The sequence below is a fragment of the Equus asinus genome, chromosome 4, assembly GCF_041296235.1.
Source record: "Equus asinus isolate D_3611 breed Donkey chromosome 4, EquAss-T2T_v2, whole genome shotgun sequence".
Taxonomy (NCBI): domain Eukaryota; kingdom Metazoa; phylum Chordata; class Mammalia; order Perissodactyla; family Equidae; genus Equus; species Equus asinus.
In genome coordinates this window covers 78,430,772-78,456,162 of record NC_091793.1, presented here as the reverse complement: position 1 = coordinate 78,456,162, position 25,391 = coordinate 78,430,772, and the positions used below count along the sequence as shown (strand labels likewise).

Here is a 25,391-nt window from a genome sequence, read left to right as displayed (position 1 = left end):
TAAGTTGCTACTACTACCATCCCCATTTTACAGTTGAGAACACTGAGGCTTAGGTTCGTTAAGTGTCAGGTCAAAGGGCCCACAGTGAGGAAGGGGCAGAGCCTGGAAATGAACCCTGGTCTGCCTCTAAAGCCCATGCTCTTAATTTCTGTGTCCTGGCTTATTCTATAGACACGCCTATTGTTGAACAGCCTCTTAAATCTGACTTTGGTGAAGGGAAATAAGAGAGAGACAGAAACAGAGACTAATTATAAAAGAGAAGAACCTTGCCACAGGCTCCGCTTCCCAGATGATAAGCCCTGAGCTCACACACCCGGCCCACATGGGCCCCATCTCCCCTCTCTGGCTGCAGGACCTGGGTGCAGCGAGAGCCACTCGACAACCAGACACAGAATCCATTTCCTCCCGCAGTGTCTCTCCAGCACCCTCTACTGACAACACTCAAGTGCCAGCTGCAAAGGAAAAGTATTTCTAGGGCCCAGATCCACTTTCACAGAGTACTTAGAAAGGGTGAATTTGGAGCTAAGCAGCAGTAAGTCAGTAACAGGCATGCTGGCTTACCTTCATGCCAAGGTCAGGGAGCTTCGTGAGTCTGGGGGCTTTCGCAGTGGAGGGCTAAAAAAAGTGTGTATGCTGGGGTAGTAGGTGCCACTTGGATTTTGTTGAGGATTGTGCTAGAATTAAGCCTGTGGCACCTGCTTGGACACATCTGGTGATGGGGCCAATGTGAGCATTAGCCAGTTCTCTGTAAAAGAGAAGTTGGCAGCAGTTTTGGTCCAGAAAATCGGAGTGGGGAAACAGGTAGGGGAAAAAGGACAAAACTGTGGAAAAAGTTACCAGTTTTGATAGTGGGAGCCCTCTGAATTACACAGTCATATCAGTGTGGGAAGGCAGGCCCGGGAGGGCATAGACTTTTTACTTTATCTCTGTCAATGTTGCCGACGACGTGCGCCACCATCCAAAGTGTCCTCTGACTTTGATAAAGAGAAAAGGGTATGTGAAGGTGCCATAGACACAAAATCCATTTCCTTCCCTTGCATCCTGTTACAAGAATCCCACTACTACTGAGGACACAATGAACCCTGATTGATAAGCCAGTCACAGCTGTCCCTTCCTCCACTTTCCCTGCTTCCCTTGCAGCTAAGGATGGCCATGTGCCCCAGGTCAGATAATGAGAAATAGCAGGGGAACATGACCAGGGAAGCTTCTGTTTCTTGACGAAAGGAACAGACATGGCTGGCTCGGCCCCTTCACCCTTCTTTCTGCTTTGATCACAGATATGATGCTTGGAGCTACAGACATCCTTTTGACTCTAGGGCAGCAGGCCAACATGCAAAGGATGACAAAGCAGAAAGGCAGAAGCAGCCTGGGTCTTTGGTGACTCCAACATGGAGAATGCCGCCACCCTGGGCTGCCAACCCCCGGACTTTATTATGAGAGAGAAGTAAACTCTTGTTGGATCCTGTTGGATCCACTGTTAGTTGAGGTCTTCTGCTCATTCCAGCTGAATGCACTTCTAGTGCATCTGGAGGAACAGTTCTTGGGCAGACCTGTCTAGCTTCTGACAGTTTAAGAAGTATTTTCTCAACTATCTCTTGTTTGATTCTCATGTCAACTCCACGCAGTAGGCAGAACAGGTGCTGCGAGCCCATTGGAAGGATAAGGACGTGGTTCAGGAGTGTGAAGCGATTTGGTCAGAGCACAGAGACAGTCAGTAGCAGAGCTGGGACCTGAGTCTACTGAGCTCAGATCACCTTGGATGGTGTTAGCAGGAAGACCCATTCTGGCTGCCATTTGAGTTCCATTTTACAGGGCCCTATCCTTGGATTATGATCCTGCAAGAGCCAGTATCTTATCACAAAACGTAAGTAAGCAAAGCTAATTTAATATTTCGAACCCTGGCCTCAGCTGAAGGATGGGATGAGGCCTGCCAGTTCCAGCTGCATCTGGTAAGCCACTGGATAAGGAGGAGGGATAGTTTTTCTCCTTCCCTAGGCTCACCGACAACGCTCTCCAGACCAGGAGATGTGCTGTGCCCATGGGTCACTGAGGAGGAAGTGTTGTCTCGTCCAAACAGAGAGGGATTTGTCCACGAAAGCAGCTACACCTCTGCTGCTTCTTCAGGCTGTTTCTGAAACTGCCACCGGTTTAAATGACCCAACGCCAATTCATTCATCATCATCACCGAGTTAAGAATAAGAACATAAAAAGACACTATCTGATTTAGGACAAAAACTGTCCACGTCAAGTCCAGCATATGATGGACATCAACTCTAACAAATGATCTAAAGGTAAAAAAAGAAAGAACAGGAGGGAAAGAGAGGGAGAAAGAGACAAAAAGAGAGGGGAGAGGAGGAGAGAAGAGAGGAACGAAAAGAAAGGAAAGAAGGAAGGAAGGGAAGCCTTTGACCTGGATGCAGCCTCTCTTTGGCAGGGGTTCAAATTCTGTCTCTCTGACCCCGGTTTCCTCCTAGTAAAATGCAGATAACGGTGCTGCTATCTTATAGGGCTGTTGAGAAGCTCCTGTCTGTCTGACATTACTCACTACAAGCACGTTGGCACCATCTGGAGGCCTGGCCAAACCTTCGCAGGCTTTGAGGACCTGGAATGGTCACTCATTGGTCTGATCAACAGGGCCATGCACTGCTCTATTCCACGCCCTTCAACAGGAATGGTGCCCTCTGGGGTTGTGCTGTGGACAAGCTGCAGGACCCGCTGCCTACGGGGCAGCCCCCAATGACTCCCACTCTGAGCTCATGAAACTCCCCAGCAGCCCAGACAGAGAATGAAAATACCTTGGTCAAAGCTTCCTAGGCCCCTTCCCTCCCACCACCACCACTGGCCCTCTCCTCTCTCCTCTAGTTGAGGGGATGTGTGTTGTGACCCAATTAAGGAAATAAGATGGATTTCCCCAAGCCCGCACATGGACCATCACTCATGCCTTACACATCCCACCCTTAAATTCCTGACTTCTCCTTCAAAGCCCTTTTGGGGCTCTACCACCTAGTTTTTTATTTCATTTTAAAATTTCCCCCACTTCTCACAAGTCCAGGTCAGTCTTTCTGTCTCTCCAAGCTCCCTGGGGGCAGACACATCTTTGAAAGTCCCAATATGCAAGCAGGTTCCTGATAACTGGTTCCAGATGACAACAATCATTATAAATATCATAAATATGGCCACACTTCATCTTTAGATTTGAGACAAAGGGAAATGGGTTTCACCCACTCAGTTTCATTAGTTCTTCATAAAGGATTTTAAATCTCCACTGAGGATCCTACAGAACTATTTCTTGAAATCAGTCCTGTACCATCATGGATATCAGCCTCTTGGGATTTGAGAGGATATGGGCAGGAGAGAGAGGAAGGAGTTGTGAGAGAGAGAGAGAGCGCAGCCATTCCCTGGGAGATGGTCCAGTGCAGTGGCTACAGGACATGCTCCTTCAATTCAAATCTTGAGTCAGCCATAACCTCCACCTGCCTCAGCTGTCTCACTCGACAATGGGGTTAATAACAGTACTGACTTGATAGAGTTGTTGCAAGGATCATGCCCGGCACGTACGAAGCGCTCAAGTATTAGCCGTTATCATCATCACCTCCCCAAGGAGCTCAATCTCACAAAAAACAGAATCAGGGAAGGGAGAAGCGAAGGCCAGCCAACTGTAACAATTCCAATCGAGTGGGGATAACTCCACTGTTCCCTGGGGGCCCTGCTGTCCCTGGAGGCTGGACCAGGATTCCCAAGGGCGAGTCCTGATTTATCTTCAGCACAGATGGACTCCTTCAGGACTTAGGGCAGCAGAGCCAGATTTTATGAGCATATGCTGCTTATATGATTTTTATTTAAGTATGCAATTGTATATATTAAGTATGCAATTACATATATTGTATATGTAATCATATATGCTAAATATGATTTTAGAAGCACACACATCATTGCTTTAAACAATAAGTTCTGAATTGGTGATTTACCACTGTTTCTCAATGTCATAATACCTCTTCTTGTGATAAAATGATGGATTCTGCTTCCAACAAATACTCCACGTTGTAAAATATGCTCGCAATCTGTATTTTTGATATAAAACTCCATCAACAAGCTCTGTCCTTGTAGGGCCTGTTTCAAGGTCTCAATGACATTGTACACTGATGTAGAAAGTTTCACACGGTAAATCCCATGGTTCCACTTTCTACCAAAAATTATTCCTCCAGGATTCCAGCCGGCATGGGAAGCCACCTGGGTGCCACTCAGGCTAACACCTCATATACCTGTTCTCCATGGCAGGGCAGACAGCACCAGAAAGAGGTCAAACTTCCTTCAACCGGCCCCACACACTTGACTGGCTTATGTGAATCCCACTCCACATTTATGAGGTGTTTGTCCACCTCCATTGGAAAACAATACTTCTACTTTGCTTTTCTCTCCAAGAAATAGCCAGAAATCCACACTTCTGTTTCCTCCTACTGCTATGACTCTGCTTTCTTTGCCGAGTTTGTAAACCAGGGTTGATGTAAGGACCACAGAAAACTCGACGAAAGGCATCCTTTTTTAGGTGTGTCTGAAGCCCTCTCCAGCAGTGCCAGTGGGCAATGAACTTCATTCTCTCAGGAGGAAACTGGGGAGGCCTCAGGGATCTGCATTCCTGAACCAAACAAAGACATCCAAAGCCCCCTTCCCCCAGTCGAGAGGGAGGCAGTGTCCTTGGCAATCTCTCCAAGCCTCTCAAGTCTCCGGGGACTGCACACCTTGGGCTGGGATGAGATGCTGCTGGGTGTGTGGGAACAACACCTGGCCTTGCCACTGTCCTCAGCATCTCAGTATTTAACAAAGTGGCTATGTCTTCCAGCCCAACCATCTGCTACCTGGCATGGCTCAGTACAGGTATGTCCCCTCAAGATGTGACTGTGCTTTCAGAAGATTCATACTATGCCTAGAATTCTCATCCAAAATAGTTTTCCCATAAGCTGTGCTTTAATAATGTTCTATTTGGGGGGAAAATATCACAATCAATATGATATCTCCGTTGTTCTTATAAATCTGGGCCTAATCACATTCAGAAAGCTAGGCTTTTCAGACTGTTATAAAATCAGAGGCATTACGTGGCTCTCTCTCTTCAGGAGCCATCTTAACCCTTTCTTCGTGGGAAGGGAACAATCGTGCAATGCTTCTGTAACTCCTTTCTGCATGGACCCTCTGGCTTCTCCATGTGCTGTTCAATATTTGGGTACCAAGACCCTCTGTCTCAACCCGGGATGCTGCCTCCTCCTTCTCAGGGAGCACAGCTTCCACATGCTTGGATTCACTCCGCGACTTCTGTCCACAGACAGTCGTTGTTCTTCTCTCTCTCTGCTCTCAAACAGAAACTTCTTTTCCCTTTCCCTAAACACCATTGTTCCCAGATCAGCTGCCAAACTGTTAGGGATGGAGTGATAGTAAAAAGCCTCGAGGCAAATTACAACCACAACAGCTGTGTTTACTAAGAGCTACAAATGAACTCATCCCAGCACTATTAGAGCAGGCAGGCAGCTATCTGGAACCTTCCAGAAGCACCCCACCCTCAGGATGTTTGCTGGCTGCCTCAGCCTCCTGCTACCCAAGCCAGTCCTGGCTTTTGGAGGAGACCCTCTGCTGAGCACAAGGGGCCCCACTTCACCCACAATACTTTCATAACATTTTCTTCTCACAGCTGCGGTAATTTGCACTCAGCTGTTTACGCCCCTGGGAGGGCTGCCAGTCACGGACACTGTAGGCAAATGCTAGTGAGGGGCACCAGGAAAACTATCTCCACCTTTGGGCCCCTCAAATGCCTCCATAACCACCTGCAAAAAGGCCTAAAATACTACCATTCACCCTCCAAACTTCTGGACCACTGGTGACCTCTTTAAAGTAAAAATGCTGCCACGAAAGGAATGACACCAAGAAGGCTACCCCTCATCCATACCTGAAGATAGCTTAGTTTCTCCTAAACGTCTCTGAGGGCTTATCACCTGTAAAACTGTCACATGCTTCATAAGGCTATGTGGAAATGCTTTGTAACCTCTTAAATTCTTGCAAATATTTATTTGAATTACTGAATTAAAAGGCATTCTCAAGAGAGACTTCATGGGAACCGTATCAGATGATTACACCCTCATGTGGATTAATTTAGGGGATGTGCTGTTACCATAGAAATAAGAGGGTGGGTCCTTGGGGGACAGGCCATGGGGCAGGTGAGTTGTACCAGGAAGCACAGGCCTGCAGCACAGGATGCAAGCTGGTAAAACAAGGGCAGAAGTGTCTTCTACAGCATAGGGTGGTTGTTGGTGACATGCAGGCCACACACGATGCATGCAAAGGAAGCAGTTAAGGTTTCTCTGATCTAGGAAAATTGGTGACTACCTAGTACAGTGTTTCTCAAACAAAAAGAACCAGCTGGAGTGCTTGTGGAACATACATATACCCAAGTCCCTTACCCGGAGATTCCGATTATTGGAGGGGCCTTGGCATCTGGATGGTTAACCAGTTCCCAGGTGGAACTTATGATCAGGCAACATACGATTAGGAACTTATGATCTGATTAACAATAACCTGGATTCTAAGCACCAACGTAAGCTTTTCTGCCTTTCCTTGGAACAAAGGCTGGAAATCAATTTAGCAAAAACCTCATAAATGAATGCGACTCCAAAGGACCATGTCAGGTTCCTGCATGGACCCACAACAGAGCTCCTGCTTGAAACCAGAGTCACGAGAGGCTCCATCAGTTGGGTTCTAAGGAGAGGTTTTCACTCGTAGGTGGGAAGAAGGCTGAAGACTTGATTACATTACACAAGAGCAGTAAGCCACAGGCTCCAAGTCCCAGCTACGGGGTCGACTGCCATGCATTCTTTCCATCCACCCCAATCGCCAACCCAAAGGAGAAGACTTAGTTTCAACCACAAGCTAACCTGGCAGAAGCAGCCCTGGCAGTCCACATCAGGGCTGGAAAGTGCTCACTGGCTGGGCTCTGACAAGAAGAAAAAACTCGAAGTCTAACATACAGATTTCAAGACCCTGGGGCTGCTGCTGGAGCTGCTGCATGCTGAAAAACGGGCCTTGGTCTTCCTCTCCACCCACCCTTATGCCTCAAAACTTGAGAAACTTCCAAAAAGGCCATTCAAAGGATGACTTGGCCCGGATGAAACACAGAATTCATTATTCCATTCGAAGTTCCTTTTGTAACTTCACCCTCTCAGAAGAAACTATTTTTGGTTTCTTCCTGGTGGCTTCTTTTCCTGGCTTCCCTAGTGTAAGGTCACAAACCCAAACACATCCTGGGGCCAAACGGGTCACAGAGGGTAGAGAAGGCCCCACAAGGACTGTCATCCCTGGAACAACCCCTAACCCATACGTGGAGGCAGCCACTACTCAGCTCCAGCCAATCTTTGGAATGAGAGGAATGAAAGTCCAATTTGCCACACTATCTACATTTTCAAGAGAAGATGGGAATTCTGGCTTTTCAGGTGAACCTTCCCAAATGGCAAATTTCCCAATTTAAAAAATATTGCACAGGCTAAACACAAATGTCTGTGAGTTAGATCGGTCTCTGGGGTCCAAGGCTGCCTCTGTTGCTTTAGGCATAAAGCTGTGCATCGACAAAAGAAGAGTCAACTGGACAACGTGTTTTCTTGATACCACCAGCCTGTGGATAAGCTCTTCTCCTTGGAGCGTTCCCTCCTGTCTCCCTGCCTTTTGCCCCTTTCCACCTGCAGTCTGCAAACACAGACTCTCTGGGCTGGCAGTGCCCTTCCCATTCAGGCAGTCCAATATCCCCCTGGCATGAGTGACAGCACTCTCAAAGCCCTGCCAACGTCCCTTCAGCCAACAGTGACAGGGGGTTAACGGCTTCCCAGGTAGCTGGCCTCCTCTTTGGACAGGGCTGACAGTTGAATTATGCTTCGTCTGATACTCCTGGAAAGCTAGGAAGTACCCTAGCAGCCTATTTTCTGTCTTTTGGTGGGTCGTCCAGGACAAATCTGATTCCTCATTTGTATGCCGCCCATTCGGAGTCCTCACCCACCCATGTAGCCTCAAACAAGCCTTTTTTTCCAGGCCAGACATGCTGGTTTCCTCAATCAGTCTTCATAAAGCATGACTCTGAGCCTCCCCATATTTTACTCCTTCCAATCAAAAGGCTCTAATTTGTCTGGATAGTATGAATAACAGCAAAAACTAACATAGAAATTAATGAATACCAGGCATTCTTCGAAAAGCTTTATATTCCTTAACTCCTGTGATCTTCCTAAGAACTCTAATGTAGATGCTATTATTACCACTCATTTTACGGAGGAGAGAACAGAGGCACAGAGAGCGTAAGGTACTTGCCTGCAACCACACAGCTGATCAGTGTAGAGCAAGGAGCAAACCCCACCAATCTGACTCCATGCTCCAGTCCATGCTCTTAGCACTCCAGGTCTCCAGGTGGGCTCACCAGTGCAGAGAAAGGAAGGCCACCAACACACCCTAGCGTTAATAGGGACTGACTCGTGCTAGGTGCTCTTAAATGGATGGGAACCACCAGCTCTTCATTCCGTATCTTATGCCCCTGCTGAAGGTCCATTATCAACTCTTGGCACCTCCCTACACTGTTGACTCATGTGAGCTCACTCTCAATGAATCCCTTAAATCTCTTTTACACACACGGGTGCTAAGTCCCAGCAACCCCATCTTTTCCTCAGGCAGTTGGTTTTATGGACTCTGTGCCTGGCCTGGCCTAATTTTCATCCCTCTGCCCTTTTTCTGACGGCCCATAAAGTTGTCCTGTAGCCTATCATCTCTGTGCCCTCACTGTAGAAAGAATTGGAGAAGGCAAGGAGGAGTTTAGATTATAGAATCATGGAACTCTGGGGACCAAAATAAAAGAACATCCAGTCCTCTGCCTCATTTTACAGATGAGAAAAGGGAGACCCAGAGGGCAAATGAATTCCGAGGACAAGCAGCCAGCAAGTAGTGCAGCTGAAATTAGAATCTGGGCGTCTGCTTTCCCACCCCTGGCTCCTCCAACTGCTCCAGTCTGTCTCCACTCAGAGTTTCCGGGATTAGACAGAAGTACAATAAGGAGAATGTGTTTTCTCTGCCAATCAACAAGGAAACATCAATGGGTTTAAGATGACAGCAGGAAGCTTGCGGAAACAGGGAACAGACCACAAGGATGAGATAGGGAAAAAGGCCACCCAAGGATTCTCTGAGCTCCAAATTCAGGGTTCATTCCTGCACACATTTGCTCATCACACACTGATATGCTTACAGCGGATGCTACACAGGGTTAGGTTAGAGTCAGCAGGCAGCCAGCACTATTTTTGAAAAGTTCCTAAGTCTCTTGGACTGTAGCCCTTGGAATCTTAAAAGCCAATGATTCATTTCTGATGTTTCTCTTTGCATCTGGTTTCTCTTCTCTGTTCCTTCCCCATCCCCCAAAGCTTGCACTTGAATGTGGGGACAAGGCTCTTCCATGTGACTGCACCTTATTGTGAGCCAGGCAACACAACATGCACAGGTGACTGAGGCTAGGTGAGTGGCTGCCCTGGAGGGGCTCCCATCCCCACTGGGACACAGACCATCTCTTCCCTGAGGAACAGTAATCTGCTCCCTGCCTCTGGCAAGTGTGGCCTCTAAGGGACCACGACAAGGTCTTTCCTGATTGACTTTGCTGCCAAGGGGAATAAACGGGGAGATCCAGGGAGGCTTCTGAATGCTCTTCTGGTTGGATGCAGAACCAAGAGCTGTGATCACATTACATTTTCCAGCAAATTCAACAAAACTGATTCCAATTTCATTATTTCAAAATTTATGCCAATTTGACTTAAGGTTTAAATTTATCTCGTTTATCTCCACGTTATGTGGGGAGAAACATCTGGCCAAGTAGATCAAAGAACAAATAGGAAGATAAGGTTAACCTACTTACAAAAATGTGTTCTTTTCAAGGATTTCAGTACATTCTTTAATTACAATGGTCTTTGGTAATTCATTAAAACAATACACTAAGAGCAGTTAATTCCTATTACGGAATAAAATGGCATGTCGCCAAACTACTCCCGTTTCCAGTTTTGTATTAATTTAAACTAGGCCCAAGTCAACCAAATTAGTGAGCTAGATAATTGCGTGGTTTTTAGAATGGGATTCTACCTCAGACACAGAGGTCACCTAGTCTAGAGACTTCATAAGGTCTCTGTCACAGAGTCTTTTGTTTTGATGTTGGTATTTTTTTTTTTTTTAAAGACTTTCAAAATGTGAAAACCATTTTTAGCTGGCAGACCATAGGTGAGATTTGGCCCACAGGTCACTGTTTGCCAACTTTAATTTATTTTTAATAGCTTTATTGAGATATAATTGGCATATAATAAACTGCACATATCTGAAGTGTACAATTTTATAAGTCTTGACATACGGACAGATCATGAACCTACCAGCACACTTCGGGTACACATGAGGGCACATTATTGGAAAAGACAGTAATGCTGGGAAAAGTGGAAGGCAGCAAGCAAAGAGGAAGACCAAATATGAGATAGATTGACTCCATAAAGGAAGCCACAGGCATGAGTCCACAGGAGCTGAGTAGAGCTGCTGAGGACAGGACACTGTGGGCATCACTCACTCATAGGGTCTCCAGGAGTCAGAGCCAACTTGACAGCATATAACAACAATCACCACAATCAAGACAGTGAACATGCCCACCCCCTCCCCAGGCAACCACCCGCCTGTCTTCTGTCACTCCGGGTTAGTTTTCACTTCCTAGAGTTTTTTGTACATAGAGTCATACAGTAAAGACTGTTTACGTTTGGTTCTTCCACTCAGCATGACTATTTTGAGGTCCACCAGGTGGTCGTGTATATCAGTAATTCATACCTTTACCTTCATTCACACAAGTGAGGAAACTGAGGCTGGAGGTGCCTGCCCCAAATCCCACAGAGGACAGTAGAGCTGGCCCAGACAGGCCCCCGGTCTCCCTGTGCAGCCTTCTCTTCCCAAGTCATCTCATTGCTAATCTCACCAGGGGTTTTAAAAACCTTTCGAAACCTTTATGTGGTCTGCAGAATTTGTACAGGTCTTGCTCCACTCCTTTTCCTTCAAATCCCTTATTCCAGTGTCCCTTGGACCAGAGAGCACAGGGCGATACCCAGAGCAAAACGCATTCCAAGTTGTATCCCCAGGTTCCCCGGACAAATCGGTCTTAGAGGAAACCAAACAGAAACTGATGCATTCATCCAGTAGTTACTGAGCACCTACCCTGTGCCAGGCACTCCCTGTGTTGGGTAAAATAAAATCAATAATGATTTCTATGCTGAAAGAGCTTACAGACTAGCAATTAAGGAAAGATTGACAAAAGAAACATAAGCACATGATCACAAAATGACTAAAATTACATATAGGGAAGGAGGAAGATGCTGTGATAGCAATGGGGAGGGCTGACATCTGGTTCAGGGCATGCATGTGGGACAGGGTGACCCTAGGAGGCTAGGGCTGCGCAAGCCAGGCCAGAAAGCAGCCATTACGGAGGCAGAGCCCCCGGGTGGAAGGAGTGGTGTGTGGCACCCTGTGTAGCCAGAGCCTGGGAAGCGAGGGAGAGTGGTGGGTGCAGAGCAGATGTGGCTTGTTTGCAGAGTGCCTTGCTAACCAACCGGCCAAGACTGGATTTCACCGTATATGTAATGTGCTCTAAGTTTAAAACGAAGCCATTGGGGGGTTTTGAGACCAGGAGTAACGAAGTCCAATTTACAGTTTTAAAAAGATCACTCTGGCTGCTGCTGTGTGGAGAACGGATTAAGAAGGGCAGGAAGTCAGGGACAGAGAGAAGGGAAAGGATGCATCACATTTCTGGAAGGTCTGCTGCCCGACTTCTTAGGCCTGTGGGTACGGGACTCCGTGTCCTTTTAGGGGCTGCTTTAAAACCACAGTCTTTGACGTCTAGATAAAAAGGAGCTTTCCAGTTTCAGTTGAGACTGGTTGACTTTGGATGCTGCCAGGCAGACTAGGGCTGGGGCAAGCCAGGCCCTTGGGGTCTGGAGCCAGAAACAGTTTGAACTGCTCAAATAAGGCGTTTTCACTCTGCAGAACTGGCTGCAAGACAGTTGCTGACTTCCCCGTTTATGTGGTGAGCTGCCAGGGGCAACGTTTTACCTGCTATGCTAACATTTACCCAGGGCTCCTGATGCACACGTAAGTCACTCATGCAGATCTTGCTTCCCAGCTTCTGAATTCGGCTCTCACCACGGACTCACACTCCAGGGTCGGGCAGAGAAACAGCTCCTCAAGCATGGGGCAGCAGGAAGGCAAGTCCCCAAGAGGGGAGGTCAGCATCTTGATCCTGGTTCTGGACCTGTCAAGTCACGTGCTGTAGGACCTTGGCCAAGTCACTCCATCTCCTTGAGCCAGTTCCTCTATAAACCAGGATGGTGAAGGAGGGTAACAGCTGTCCTCCCTTGCTCTGAGGGAATCGCGTGCACCTGCTTAAATGATGGCTCAGAGAAGTGTGAACACTGCACTAAATAAGGCCTTCTTTTATTACCAATGTGTTAGTCATTGAATAAGTGGTAGTCTTTGCTGAGGGCCTGCTAAGAGATGCCAAGCTCAGGGCCTAGGGCTCTGTTTTCAGAGCAACAGAGATTTCAGTAAAGTCACACTTGATTTTCCATGGATTGCTCATCCATCAGCCTCAATTACACAGAACATAATCAAGAACGCTGAAACAAGCTAAAAGGACTCCTGATGATCCATCCCAGGGACTGTTGGCCAAATGTGTCCTCCAAGACAGACTTGGCTTACTTGGGATATGGTGTAGCTCAGGAGTAGGCAAACTTTTTCTGTAAAGGGCCAGATACTAAATACTTAAGGCTTTGCTGGTCATACAGTCTCTGTAACAACTCTGCCATTTTAATGCAAAAGCAGTCATAGGTAACGAACAGGGGTGATTATGTTCCATTAAAACTTTATGTACAAAAAAGAAGTTTGGCCCACGGGCCAGTTTGCCAACCCCTGAAAATTTGAATCTGAATATCTTTGGACAGGCTTGTATTTGCCAGTTCCTCACAAGCTCTACTCCCCATCTCACACCCCCATCAGTTCTCACTATGATTCCTATCTGACCCCAATATTGATATTAGTAAGAGCAACAAACATTTATTTAGACTTACTGTGTTCCAGGCCCTATTCTAAGAACTGGACATGTATTAACTCATTTAATCACTACAGAAACTCTATTATCATCCCCATGAAAAATGAGGCCAAGTGAAGTTAAATAACTTGCCCAAGATCAGGCCGCTGGTGGCAAAGGCAGGACTGGAATCCAGCTGTCTGGCTCTGATTCTGTGCTCTCGATCGCTATGCCACTCTGCCCAGCAGCTCCCGACTGCACAAACCAGGACAGCAGATGATGTGGAAGACTCGGGGCACCTCTCACCTCCTCTCAGAGCCCACACGTTACCCCACTCTACGGGGCCAGGCACCCGAGACTAGAAGTAGCAAGGCCTGCAAATGTACTTAGTAGAACATGAGATTGGGAGGTGACTGGAATCAGGCACCAAGAGTAGTACACAGAGACACGATAGCTGGCAGTCTGACAGGAGCAGCAGGAGTGAAAAGTAGAGAGAAAAAATTATTTATTCACTGATGAGTCAGCTACTCAGCGCCAAGCACTCTCCACGATCCCAAACATCCCAAGGCCTTGTTACTCAAAGTGCTTTTATCAACAGCTCATCAGCATCACCTGGGTGCTTGCAGAAATGCAGAGTCTCCGGCCACATCCAGAGGGTCTGAATCAGAATCAGCATTTTAGCAGGTCCCAGGTGATCCCCATGCACTCTTCAGGCTGAGAAGCCCTGCTCTATGTGGGAGCTGTTACTGGTCCCACTTCAAAGGTCAGGAACCCAAGGCTCAAAACAGTGCATGACCTCACAAGCTCATGAGTTGCAGGCTCAAGCCTGAACCCCAGCTTGTGGTTTGGAGGCTACGGTCATTCCCCCGAGGTACTCAAAGCAAAGCCTTCAGGACATACACCTCAGCAGCAAATGTGCATCAGGACATACTAACTGCATCAAGGTGGGCTCACAAATAAGTAAAATCTGACCCTGCATCGTGAACAGTCACGCCCAGGATAGTATTTTTTAAAGAAACTTGGAAATGATATAGTTAAGCAAGACTTCAATTAATTTCAATTTCCACAATTTTCAATCTCGTCTTTGTACAAAATTGACTAATTTTTCATTCCCTGATGACTTTAGGTAACAGGATGTTGAAGGACTTTGAATTCGGCCACACTGGACAGACTTCTCTTCCTTTTCTAGGCACATGTGTTAGCTGGAGCCAATGCCCCAGAGGCAGAAGTCAAGAACCTAGAAAAATGGGTTCTTGGGCTAAGAAAGAGATTTGTACTTGGGATTAGACTGTAAGAAGTCTCATTTGATGCTAAGGGGCTTGGGCTGAGATGCTTCCTGAGTTGAAGTTCAGGATTCTGGAGTCAGATAACAAGGTCTCCTCCCTCCCACCCATCTCTCCACCATGTCCTATAGCATCAGGACAAGACTGCAGGGCGCCTCAGCCATGAAGTGGGGGCCAGAGGGTGGCATTAAGGAGGTAGCCCGTTCCTCCTAGTGTCTCTATTTAACAGACTGTCTTTCTTGCTAGGCATTTGGAACACAGGGAAGACACATATGTGTTAGTAGATATCCTTGATGTGAATATAAGGAGCAGAAAACATTCAGGATCCTGCAAGGGAACGCTGTGACAAAAGGATATATGATCCGGAAAAAGAAAGCTTCCAGGAACTCCAGCAGCTACTTTTTCTTTCTCTCCAGGTTGCATGGGTTGTTTCTGTCTGTCTGCCTGTCTTCCTACCTGGCCCGTGCAAAGCCCCTCACATCTCTTGCAGTGGCACCTCTCCTCTCTGGAGCTCTGCTCAATTATCCTCTCAACACAACAACCTTCTCCCTTTCCAGATCAGTCCTGCTTCCTCATCAATAGACTCCAGGAAGCCTTCTGCCTTGCACTCATCGCAACTCTGGACATAGCCTTTTAATTTCTGACCCTTTGGCTCACTGTCACTGTCCTTCTGTTTTCCAGTGGGAGTGAAGAATCTCATTGATCCAGCTTGGCTTTCTGAGGCAGAATCACAGTTGCCAACCACCAAGGTGCTGGACTGCCTTGGGTCAGAGAGACAACCCCCCAGGCCAATCAGTCACGGGCGGAGGGGTCACGTGGTGGCACTCCCCACGCAAGTGCACCAGCAGGTGGGGAGAGTCCCACAAAAGGCGGGAAGGATGGTGGAGTAGGACTGACAGCACAGCAGTATCTGCAGAGTTTCGGTGAGTCCTAGAATCTGAGGGTGAGGGAGGACCTCCCACATCATCTGGTCCACATGCCCCGACTGCAGTCCTGGTCCTCCCAGGACCGACAGTGTCACTGCCCTCCTAGAGATCTCTGAGACAAAGGAGGTGGGGTGTGGGGAGGAGATGGGGCCAGGGATGGGAAAAGTGACTTACAAAACTTCCTGCTGTTTATAGTCGGTGTTGCTGCAACTATTGCACTGTTTTCCACGCACTTTCACTAGATACTATGGGACGGAGACCGTTTGGAAAAAGAAACTAAACTTTCACATTCTGTGCTGAGTTCAAAACTTTGAGACGATGCCCTGAATTTATGTGAAAACTTTACAGTATTTTTCATCTTTTTGGACCTTCCTCATCAAAGAATACTGGGTAATAATAAGGTAATAAAATTGAAATAACCCCCCAGGTTTTTGGTATTGAGACCAAGTCTCATGCAGACACAATGCCATTCAGCCTATTGTAACACTTGGGCGACACATCGCAAGAGGAAGGCTGGATCATCTGTGGAGTTTCAGGATTTGCAAATCATGCTCCAATTCACCTGGGTCAAGATGGTTAACACTGTTGGGATTCTGACTGGCATCAAGGAAATCATCCTTTTAGTGGCAGTATTACTTCATCCAAAAAAAAAAGGTGACCAAAATGCTTTCAGAACCAATTTATCATTTTGTTTTTCTAAAGAAACTGAAAACGGAGGAAGCTACACTTGGTTCTAAAACAGAAGTGATGTAAGTCCAAGGTCAAGTCCACGTTGACAAGCCAACTATTTTCTTCAAGCCGGTACAGAGGGGAGAAGGGAGTTACACCTTTTTTTATTTTTTTAATTTTCGGTGAGGAAGATTGGCCCTGAGCTAACATCTGTTGCCAGTCTGCCTCTATTTTATAGGTGGGATGCCACCACAGCATGGCTTGATGAGTGGTGTGTAGATCCATGCCTGGGATCCAAACCTGCCAACCCTGGGCCATGGAAGTGGAGTGCCTGAACTTAACCACTATGCCACCAGGCCGGCCCGAACATCTTTTTTTAAAGAGCCAGCGTCTTCCTAAAACCAGTGCCAGGACCCACGCATTTCACAGCCCAGCTGAGAATGAGCACACCCAATGTGTCCTTGTTCACCCAAGTTCAGCTGAAAGTCAGCTGAAAAATGCTCTGCTAACACAAAGCAGATTTTGATTCAAAGGAAGCAAAGATGCATGAATTCATGGGAACCTCTTAAATAACCATTTACAATCTTGACTGATTTTATTTTACTTGAGAGGAGAAAATGTGGAATGATATATGTAGATAATAAATCTTCTTTACCAGCCCAGGTTTCTCAACCTCGGCATTACAGATATCTTGTGGCAGGTAACTCTTGGTTGTGGAGCTGTCCTCTGTACTGCTGGATGCTTACTTAGCAGCATCCCTGACCTCTACTCACTAGAGGTCAGTGGTACCTCCCCCATCAGTCCTGACAACCAAAATTGTCTCTAGACATTGCCAAATGTCCCCTGGGGGGTGAAACTGCCTGCAGCTGACAAACACTGTACTAAACTAAGACAAAATTCTAGCTGTTTAAAGCAAAGACAGTTATCTGGAATTAAATCGGCTTTTTCTTTTCTGAACACGGGATCAGAAAACCAACAGCAGGGAACTCCTCACCCTGTACAGCACCTGTGCTCCCTCGGTGGTCGGATCTCTAACTTCCTCAATAAGGCAGACGTATTAACATGAACCCACAGTTCCTGATCATTCCGGAAAGCGATTAACTTTTACGTTTAGGAAGAGGTATGTTTTGAAGCCCTGGAGACCATTCCATCCTATACAAACGTGTCCTGAAAAATTTACGACATTTGCATACTAAGGTGGACTTCCCGTATAAAAAGATTTGCATGTCGTGTCAATAGATCCTATTCTAATCCGGTTCCTCTTCAGTTGCACCCTCCCGGATGCACTCTGCATATTATCCAGGAGGGCCAAAGGGACCTTTAGGACCCAACAGCTCAACAATTTCGGAAAACCTGGCTCAGGCTGCACCAAGAATGTCATTTGGTCCAAGATGTCCCTGAGCAAAGTGCCCGCAATCGGCCCCGGCAGGGACGTCCCTTTCCCCGTTGAATACTGACCACTGTGAGTGCTGACCACAGCCAAGAGGACAGGAAGGCCACTGCACTCCCCTGGCAAAGCGAGCTGTCAACCTTTACACCCCTCTGCCAGAAGGCAGAGGCAAAGAGTCACTTGGTAAAGGGTCTCTCTGTGCAATGCCTTGCTCCAGAAAGATATCCAGCCCCTGTGGGGCCCTGGCTTTCAGAAGCAAGTACAGGATGTGAAAGAAACTGTAATGTGTTATTTCACACATGCAAAGAGTAAAGGGCTTTGTCATGCAGCCATCGTATGGATGATCTGGTACAGCCCTTATTTGATACCCAAATGCTGAGCAACCAAATCCTCGAATATTCTTGTTTACTTCTAAACAGATCCTATTAAGCCCTGGGCACTTGGCTTGATTACTCCCTGGATCAAAGTTAAATTAAATTACCCAACAAGCTTCTTTCCAGAGAGAGACACACACACATGCACACAGACTGACTCACCTTCCAGAAGCTATCCACTTTGCCATACACAAGGGACTGGTTCTGCCTTTTGATTTCGTTAATGTGGTGGATGTCGCTGGAGTTCAGGTGCTGCTCCACCACAAACCCCAGAAAGCTGTTGTCTGGGGTATGAGCTGATGTGGAAGGGAAAGGACAGGGCAGTTAGGATGTCATCAGCGAGAAGAAACAACAGTAATTACAAATTTAATACAAGTCATCTCAGACACAATTAAATGTTTTCACTTTACTCTGTTGTTCCTTACCTGGGAGGGGCGAGGGACTGCCTGCTCCCACATATCCCCAGTAAAACCTTCACGTGAGAATAATTCCAGGATGGATTACCAAATCCTGCTCTTTTTAGCAGAAAATACATCTGTCTGAAAATCACTCAGCTGCGCGCTCTCCCCCTTCCTGTTGCCTCAGCACAAGGCTACTGCCTCCTGACAGAAATGTCCTCACCCAGGTTGTACCAACTAAAGGACAGAAATTTGTAGGGAGCAAGGCTGAATCAATGGTTCTCGGCAGGGCTAGGGGCCCCAGACAACCCAATTCGACGCCAGCTGTGTTCAACCGTCCAGCTGGGTAAAAGGGGATGTGGGGGCAAAACCAAGCAACATCACCCCAACCTTGCATGTCCTCTAAGAATCACTCACTAATGAAAGATGTCATTTCATGGGGCTATGCTGAAGGGATAGAAGGAAGACAGAATAAAAGGTGAGGCTCACTGGGATAGAAACCAACCCCAAAAGTCAACCACCCCCAAAGGTCAACCACCCCAAGGAACGCTATCTAGTCTACAGAAGAGACTTTTCTGGAAGAGAAAAAGCATTTTCCTCTGGATCTCTCTCATCATTTGAGTTCTACATCTTCCCCATTTTGATGCCTGACCAAGGGGGAAAGCGATCCCACACCCTCCCCAAACGTGTCACTTGTGCCTATTAATTTTCAAAGGAATTTCACTAGAAGGCAACACTCAAAGACCCTGCTCTCCAATACATTCATTCTGTCCAGAGAAATCTGTTTTTCAGATGACCCTGCAGAGGCCCCACAATATTAAATGAAGCAACTGCTCTGCTTGACTCTGACCTGAACAGAACAGCTATAAATAACTTAAAATGAAAGATACTCCATATTCAGTGAAATCCACACACTGCAGCTTCAACCATAGTCATTCACAGGGTGGTCAACAAACGCAGAAGTTGGTTCCTTTGTCTTGTTCTGGTTTTCTCGGGACTCAGGAGCCCTTTCCCAGGCAGGAAGCAGGCCCAGAAGCCCTTTAAGTTGGGCAGGGGTGGGTCTGCAGCAAAGGCCTAAGATCTGAAGCCCTGGGCCCGCTCTCACACGCCCCACACGAAGATGAACAAGGCAACCCGGCAGAGCGCTGTGAACTGTGGAGATGAATGAGCTGCATAAATACTGTGTTATCACCATCCAGTCTCCCAGGCTTTTGCCTAATGGGGGTGACAGAATGAGGAGATAATAGGGTTGTGACTGGGGAGTTGTGCTCGGCCTGGCCAATCTGTTATTTCATTTCTGCATTTTTGAACAAGTGCCCAGAGGCAATGGCAATGGCTGCAGTTTGCTGGAAAGTAAATTACTGAATAAATTCTACTGCCAACAAGAGGCAGTAGTTGCTTTTTTTTTTTTTCCTTTTTGAGGAGCTGTGGGGGAGGGGATTTGAAGGACTATGGGAGAGGGGAAGACAGCCTGTGTGCATATGACATGTCAATAAGGCAACTTAAAATACTTCTTTGTAAACTTTTGGTTAATAGTAAAAATTCTGAAATAGAATCTGACACTTTAAACTTTGAGATCAGGCTTTTTTTAACCTTCAGAAAATTTCTGTGGTGACTAAAGGTCCATGCTTTGATATTTATCTCTGCAATTCAGTCATCTAGTCCCTATGTGGGCACTTTTTTAAAAAACTAAATAATCTAAGGGCTGGCCGCATGGCCTAGTGGTTACGTTCGCTGTGCTCCGCTTTGACAATGCAGGTTCGGTTCCCAGGCACAGACCTAAACCACTCGTCTGTTAGCGGCCATGCTGTAGTGGCGGCTCACATACAAAAACAGGAAGATTGGCACAGATGTTAGCTCAGGGTAAATCTCCCTCAGATAAAAAAGAAATGCAGGGCTCAAGTCCCATCCCAGAGCTTCTGAATTAAAACCTGCATTTTGGGGCTGGTCTGGTGGTGTAGTGGTTATGTTCGTGCACCCCACTTCAGCTGCCCAGGGCTCATGAGTTTGGATCCCAGGCATGGACCTACACACTGCTCATCAAGCCATGCTGTGGTGGCATCCCACATACAAAATAGAAGACTGGCAATTAGCTCAGGGCAGATCTTCCTCACCAAAAAAAAGAAGAAAAAAATCTATGTTAAAAAAAATAATCAATAACGTAGCATCTAAAACACTTACTAGATCTTACTTCACGTAATAATATACTCAGGTGTAGTCAAAAATAAAATGATAGGGACCAGCCCAGTGGCACAGCAGTTAAGTGCGCACATTCCACTTTGGCGGCCTGGGGTTCGCCAGTTCGGATCCCGACTACAGACATGGCACTGCTTGGCAAACCATGCTGTGGTAGGCATCCTACATATAAAGCAGAGGAAGATGGGCACAGATGTTAGCTCAGGGCCAGCCTTCCTCAGCAAAAAGAGGAGGATTGGCAGCAGATGTTAGCTCAGGGCTATTCTTCCTCAAAAAAATAAATAAATAAATAAAATAAAATGATAGTCAAACCCAAAAGAAAATGAACTCATATATATATATATATATTTTTTTTTTTCTGTCAGAGAGTCCCCTAGATTATAGTTTGAACAGTGAGAAGGAGGAGAAGTAAGTTATCTCTTCAAAAGAATTTGTGAGAAATGGCAGGCTTTTGCTGTACATAATTTGGTACTAAATCAGCTCTGACGCTGTATGAAGAACGAATTCCACATACAAGATCTCCTCTACGTTTTCATCCCAACACTTCATGTTAACTCCTCTCTATCATCTGGAGATGTTAACTCGGGGATCGACAACCTGCAAGGACGGCTGAAGGACCTTAGATGAGACTTAAGGAGAAATGACGGCCGTGCTTAGAAAGAGCACCACATTTCATGAACACCTACCAGACCCTCCGTACTTCTTCCCAGGAACCACGGAACCTGTCACAGGACACTGAGCAGCCGCAACAGGAGGGGTTGCTCCGCTGTGACTCACCCACAGGACACTAGGAAGTAACCACGGGCCCGGTGTGGACTGCTTCCAAGGGGCTGGTCAGCAGCTGGGTGCCTGCCTGGCCATCCTCACGGAGCACCCTGGTCTGAACACAAGCGTTCCTCAAGTTGCTTATAATAACTCAAAAGCCACAAGCACAGCCTGATGCTATCTGACATGACCTTTCTGTGGAGATCCAACCTCAGACCAAGCTTTCTCTTTTCGTTCTGCCTCATGATGGGAACACAGACTATAGCTGTGTTGGGAGGAGTTATTTACATTTCAAGGTAAATCAAAGAAACCCCATCATAAATGAGACACAGGAAATCCTGTACTTTGGGAAATCACTCTGTCTCAGGAGATAAACAAAAATGATTTTTAAGAAATGGTTGATGTTCGAGTTCTGACTACGTCCTGAGTTCTAAGTGCTTCATAGTGACTATTTCATATTATCTTCATGACAATCTAATAATATGTTTGCACAGATGAGAAAAGAGGAAAAGAGAGAGAGTTACTTAAACTACCAAGTCTACACACTACAGAATGACAATGTTGGGATTCAGAGCCAGACCAGCTGGTTCCAGAGCCCAAGGCCCTTAGAGCACGCTAACATTCACCCTTGTAGCCCAAATATTTTATTTTCTGGGCTCTGTGAACTATGGCAGTAAACATCCTTCAGAGGAAAATAATTTTATAAGCTAGACCAAAATACACATGAAAGACCCAGGAAAAAATATACATAGCATTACTTCAGTTTCTTGAGCAACTTATAGTGCATGTATTTGGGATCAAGCTGATTTTTTTACATGCTACAGGTTGGAGGGGACTTGCTAAAAATTAGCAATGGTCTTAAAATAATTTAGGACAAACATTTTATTCAGAAAAGCATTATTTTAAGCACTTTGGAAGCACTTATTTACAAATGATTACAAATCATCGTAAGTTTCCTGAGCAGATTACAGCGATGACTATTTTTAAGAACCACTGTTAGTTCAGCCTGAATAAGTCATTCAAGGACAAACAGTTTAGAGCGTTCTTTCTACACCAGGTCATATGCTAGGTATTGAGGGATTACAGCATAAAGATGAGTTTCTGCCCTCACAGAATTCACCAACTACTCAATAAACGAGGTATGCACTATATCAACCAAGCAGTAATGATGTCCGCTTTTGAAATATAATTCAAAATTTTTATTAAGTCAAATTTACCTTTCTTTCAATTGTATAAATCTCTGAGGTCTGTTTTTTCTACCACTAAGACCTATATATCTCTAAGTGCAAATATTCATTTTGACAGGTTGTCTGGTGGCCTTTAACCACAGCTGGCCCTACAGTGTTGGGTACCCCCATAGCACCTGGTTCAGTCACCAAGGGCAGAACCCCAGAGTCAGCCTGGGCTCCTCCCTTGGTCCCCATAACCCGTCAGTCAGCACGTCCTGGGGATGTCAGCTTCTCAAAATCCAACAACTCCTTGCCTCCTCTTCATCTTCCTTAGTTCTGGCCTTTCGAGACTTCTGCAATAATAAGATTTTCTTTTCCCTAAATAGAAACAGTTTTATTGGTTTTCCTGATCAAAATAGAAATATATCCCCATGTTGAACTTTTTTCAGACCATAGAGAAAGATATTAAGAAAGATGTCAACCATTATCTTACCACCTGGAAATAACCACTACTAGTGGGCTTTTTTTCCTAGACTTATGGATCTTTTTTATCCTCAAACCAAAATTGGATCCTACTATATCTACTCTTTTGTGTTCTTCTTTTTTCACTTACACAATGTGCCACAGGTATCTTTCCGGGTTAATAACCACAGCTCATCACTGCTTGTCAAAGCAGCACAATACTTCAGTGCCTGAATTCATTCCATCAGCTGGGATGCCCCACGGCTCTGGTCTGCCAGCAGCGCTTTGTGGAACTAACCACGCTTCCTCCAGGCCATGCAATTCTGTTCCATTCAGGTGGTAGGGTTGATGCCACTCCTGACTCCTTAGCTCTCCACCAGTTCTCACACGTCCAAGGATAGGCGCATAACCCAGAGCACGCCACCTGACCAAGGTTCATTTGAAAGATGGGTTTATGATCATCCAAGTCCCACCAATCCCAGTTGCTCCAGGATTAGTCAGAGCAACAGTTGAAGTCAATGTCTTTCTGCTACAGTTGCTAAGCTGGCAGGGTGGAAGACTAGAGCTGCAGATGTCATCTGTGTACCCATGTGAGGACAGCCTGCTTGAGAATGATGCCCATCCAGAGACATGCAAAGCCAAGATATGGAGAGAGGGAAGATGTATCCAAGTCCTAAATCCAGCTCTGCCTAAACCTGGTTTCAACAATGCCCAGTGATGACAGCCAACAAACCCTTGTGACCAAGTCACCATGAGCGAAATCCTGCCTGATACACCCGACCACAAGACATTTAGGATGTTTCCAATTCTTGACTATCCAAATGAACAAATACCATATATCATCACACCTTCATAAATTCTGCAGTGGATCTCTAAGTAGTCTCCATACCCCCAGGCTTGCCCTTCTTCCTTTCTCTCTGCTCCCTAACTCCAATCCATCCTCTGTTGCTTGACAAGGTATTCTTTGAAACAAATACACAACTATGGCAGTTTCCTGCTGAAAACCTTCAGCTCCTTCAGGATGAAGCAGAGCCCAGCACACCTACCATTCCAGTTTAACCTCAGGTCCCTGGCCCACCGGGACCTCTGCTCCATGCTGACCTACTTGGAGTTTCTCAATGCCACGTTTTTTTACCTTATCCCATGCTGGCATACATCTGGCATCTCTCTCAATTCCTCCTCCCTGTAAGTCTCAGCTCCCATCACCTCCTGGTTGAGGGATTCCCTAACTCCCGAAGACTGGGGTAAGGACCTTTCCTCTTAAATCATGAAGAATTAAAGCTCTGATTACACATCACTGTCTCCGCTAATGGACTACATGCTCCTTGAGGACTGAGCCAGGCTACATGTAGTCTCGCAGTGCCCAGAGCATGGCACGAATTGAGAAAATATTGAACAGACAATTGATGAAGCCAATGAAGAACACATAATTAACTGGTGTAAATAACTTTGTAGGTAGATCGACATTACCAGCAGAAGAAGCCATGCCTAAACTACCTCCAGCATCACGCTCCTTGCAAACAAACTCCAAAACCAAAGCCCATTCTTCTTGGGATTCATCATTAGCCAAAGATGCTCACCACTATTCCAGAACCTAGTTCAGGCCTGGAATCCTGTAGGTGTTCAATAAATATTTACTGAATTAATAAATTAACATATCTTTTTATCTAGGTCACAAAGCAGATGTTGGGGAGAAGGCAAACAAATCAGTGATACAGACTTTTAAAATTCTAACATCACAGGCTTCTAAATATCATTTATTCATTTAACATCCAGAACATTCACTGAACACTTACTGTGAGCCAAGCAACAACTTAGGAGTTAGGGACATACCAGTGAACAAGATAAGCATGAATGGAGCTCCCCTCACTGCGCTTACATTCAGCTGAAGAAACAGATGGTAAATAAACAAACAAATAAAAAAGAAAGAAACACAACTGGTTTGGTGACCAATATTGAACTCTAGTTAATGATGTCACGCTGAAACATCTACAGATTAAGTGTTCTTTTATGCAACACAAAATAAAGGGTGGATTGATAGAGAGAAGAAAGAATCAGGACTGATATGTTGTAGAACAAATAAAGCAAACTATTAACTGTAGAGTCTAGGTTGTGGGTTTCTATTGAACATTTCTTTCACCTTTTTTGTATATTTGAAAAATTTTGTTAAAATTGGCTGCTGTCATTCATGGCATTCACAATGTTGATGCTGATTCTGACGATGATGAAACTGACACGATAGAAACAACTTTACTGAGAAATAAAGTTACATCACACAAGAAGTAATCTTGGTTTTAAAAACTGTACATACATAGTGATGTCATGCTTTGAATTTTACCAAAACTTGATTTTTTTCCAAATGGTGGCGATACTAAGCTCTGCGAGACAGAGAGGAGACTGGGAAGGCAGGCTAGGGAAACTATTATGTACAGTTGAGTTGAAAAGATGAGTGCCTGAACTGCTGACAGAAGGCACACCAGAGTAAATTTTTCAAGTGTCAAAAAGCAATTTAGAAGAGACTGGACTCCTCAGAAGAACATCACTCCTGAAGGCTGAGACTCAGACTGAAGAAATTGCAAGGCTGATCCTATTACTCACTGGTCTGCACAGAAATAAAAGGCAGGGGTTCTCCTGATCCAAGCTAAAGGCCAAAAAGACAG

The 25,391-nt window shown here is 45.9% G+C and overlaps 1 protein-coding gene across 6 annotated transcripts in view; it reads right to left on the bottom strand.

Annotated features, from left to right (window-relative positions):
• MGAT5 (alpha-1,6-mannosylglycoprotein 6-beta-N-acetylglucosaminyltransferase) overlaps positions 1–25,391 on the bottom strand; it is a 330,354-nt gene that overhangs the window by 75,805 nt on the left and 229,158 nt on the right. For all 6 annotated transcript variants that reach the window (XM_044769036.2, XM_070507573.1, XM_070507574.1 and 3 more), the window contains one exon: positions 17,904–18,037. In XM_044769036.2, the coding sequence (XP_044624971.1) occupies positions 17,904–18,037 (134 nt within the window). The remainder of the gene's footprint in view (positions 1–17,903; positions 18,038–25,391) is intronic.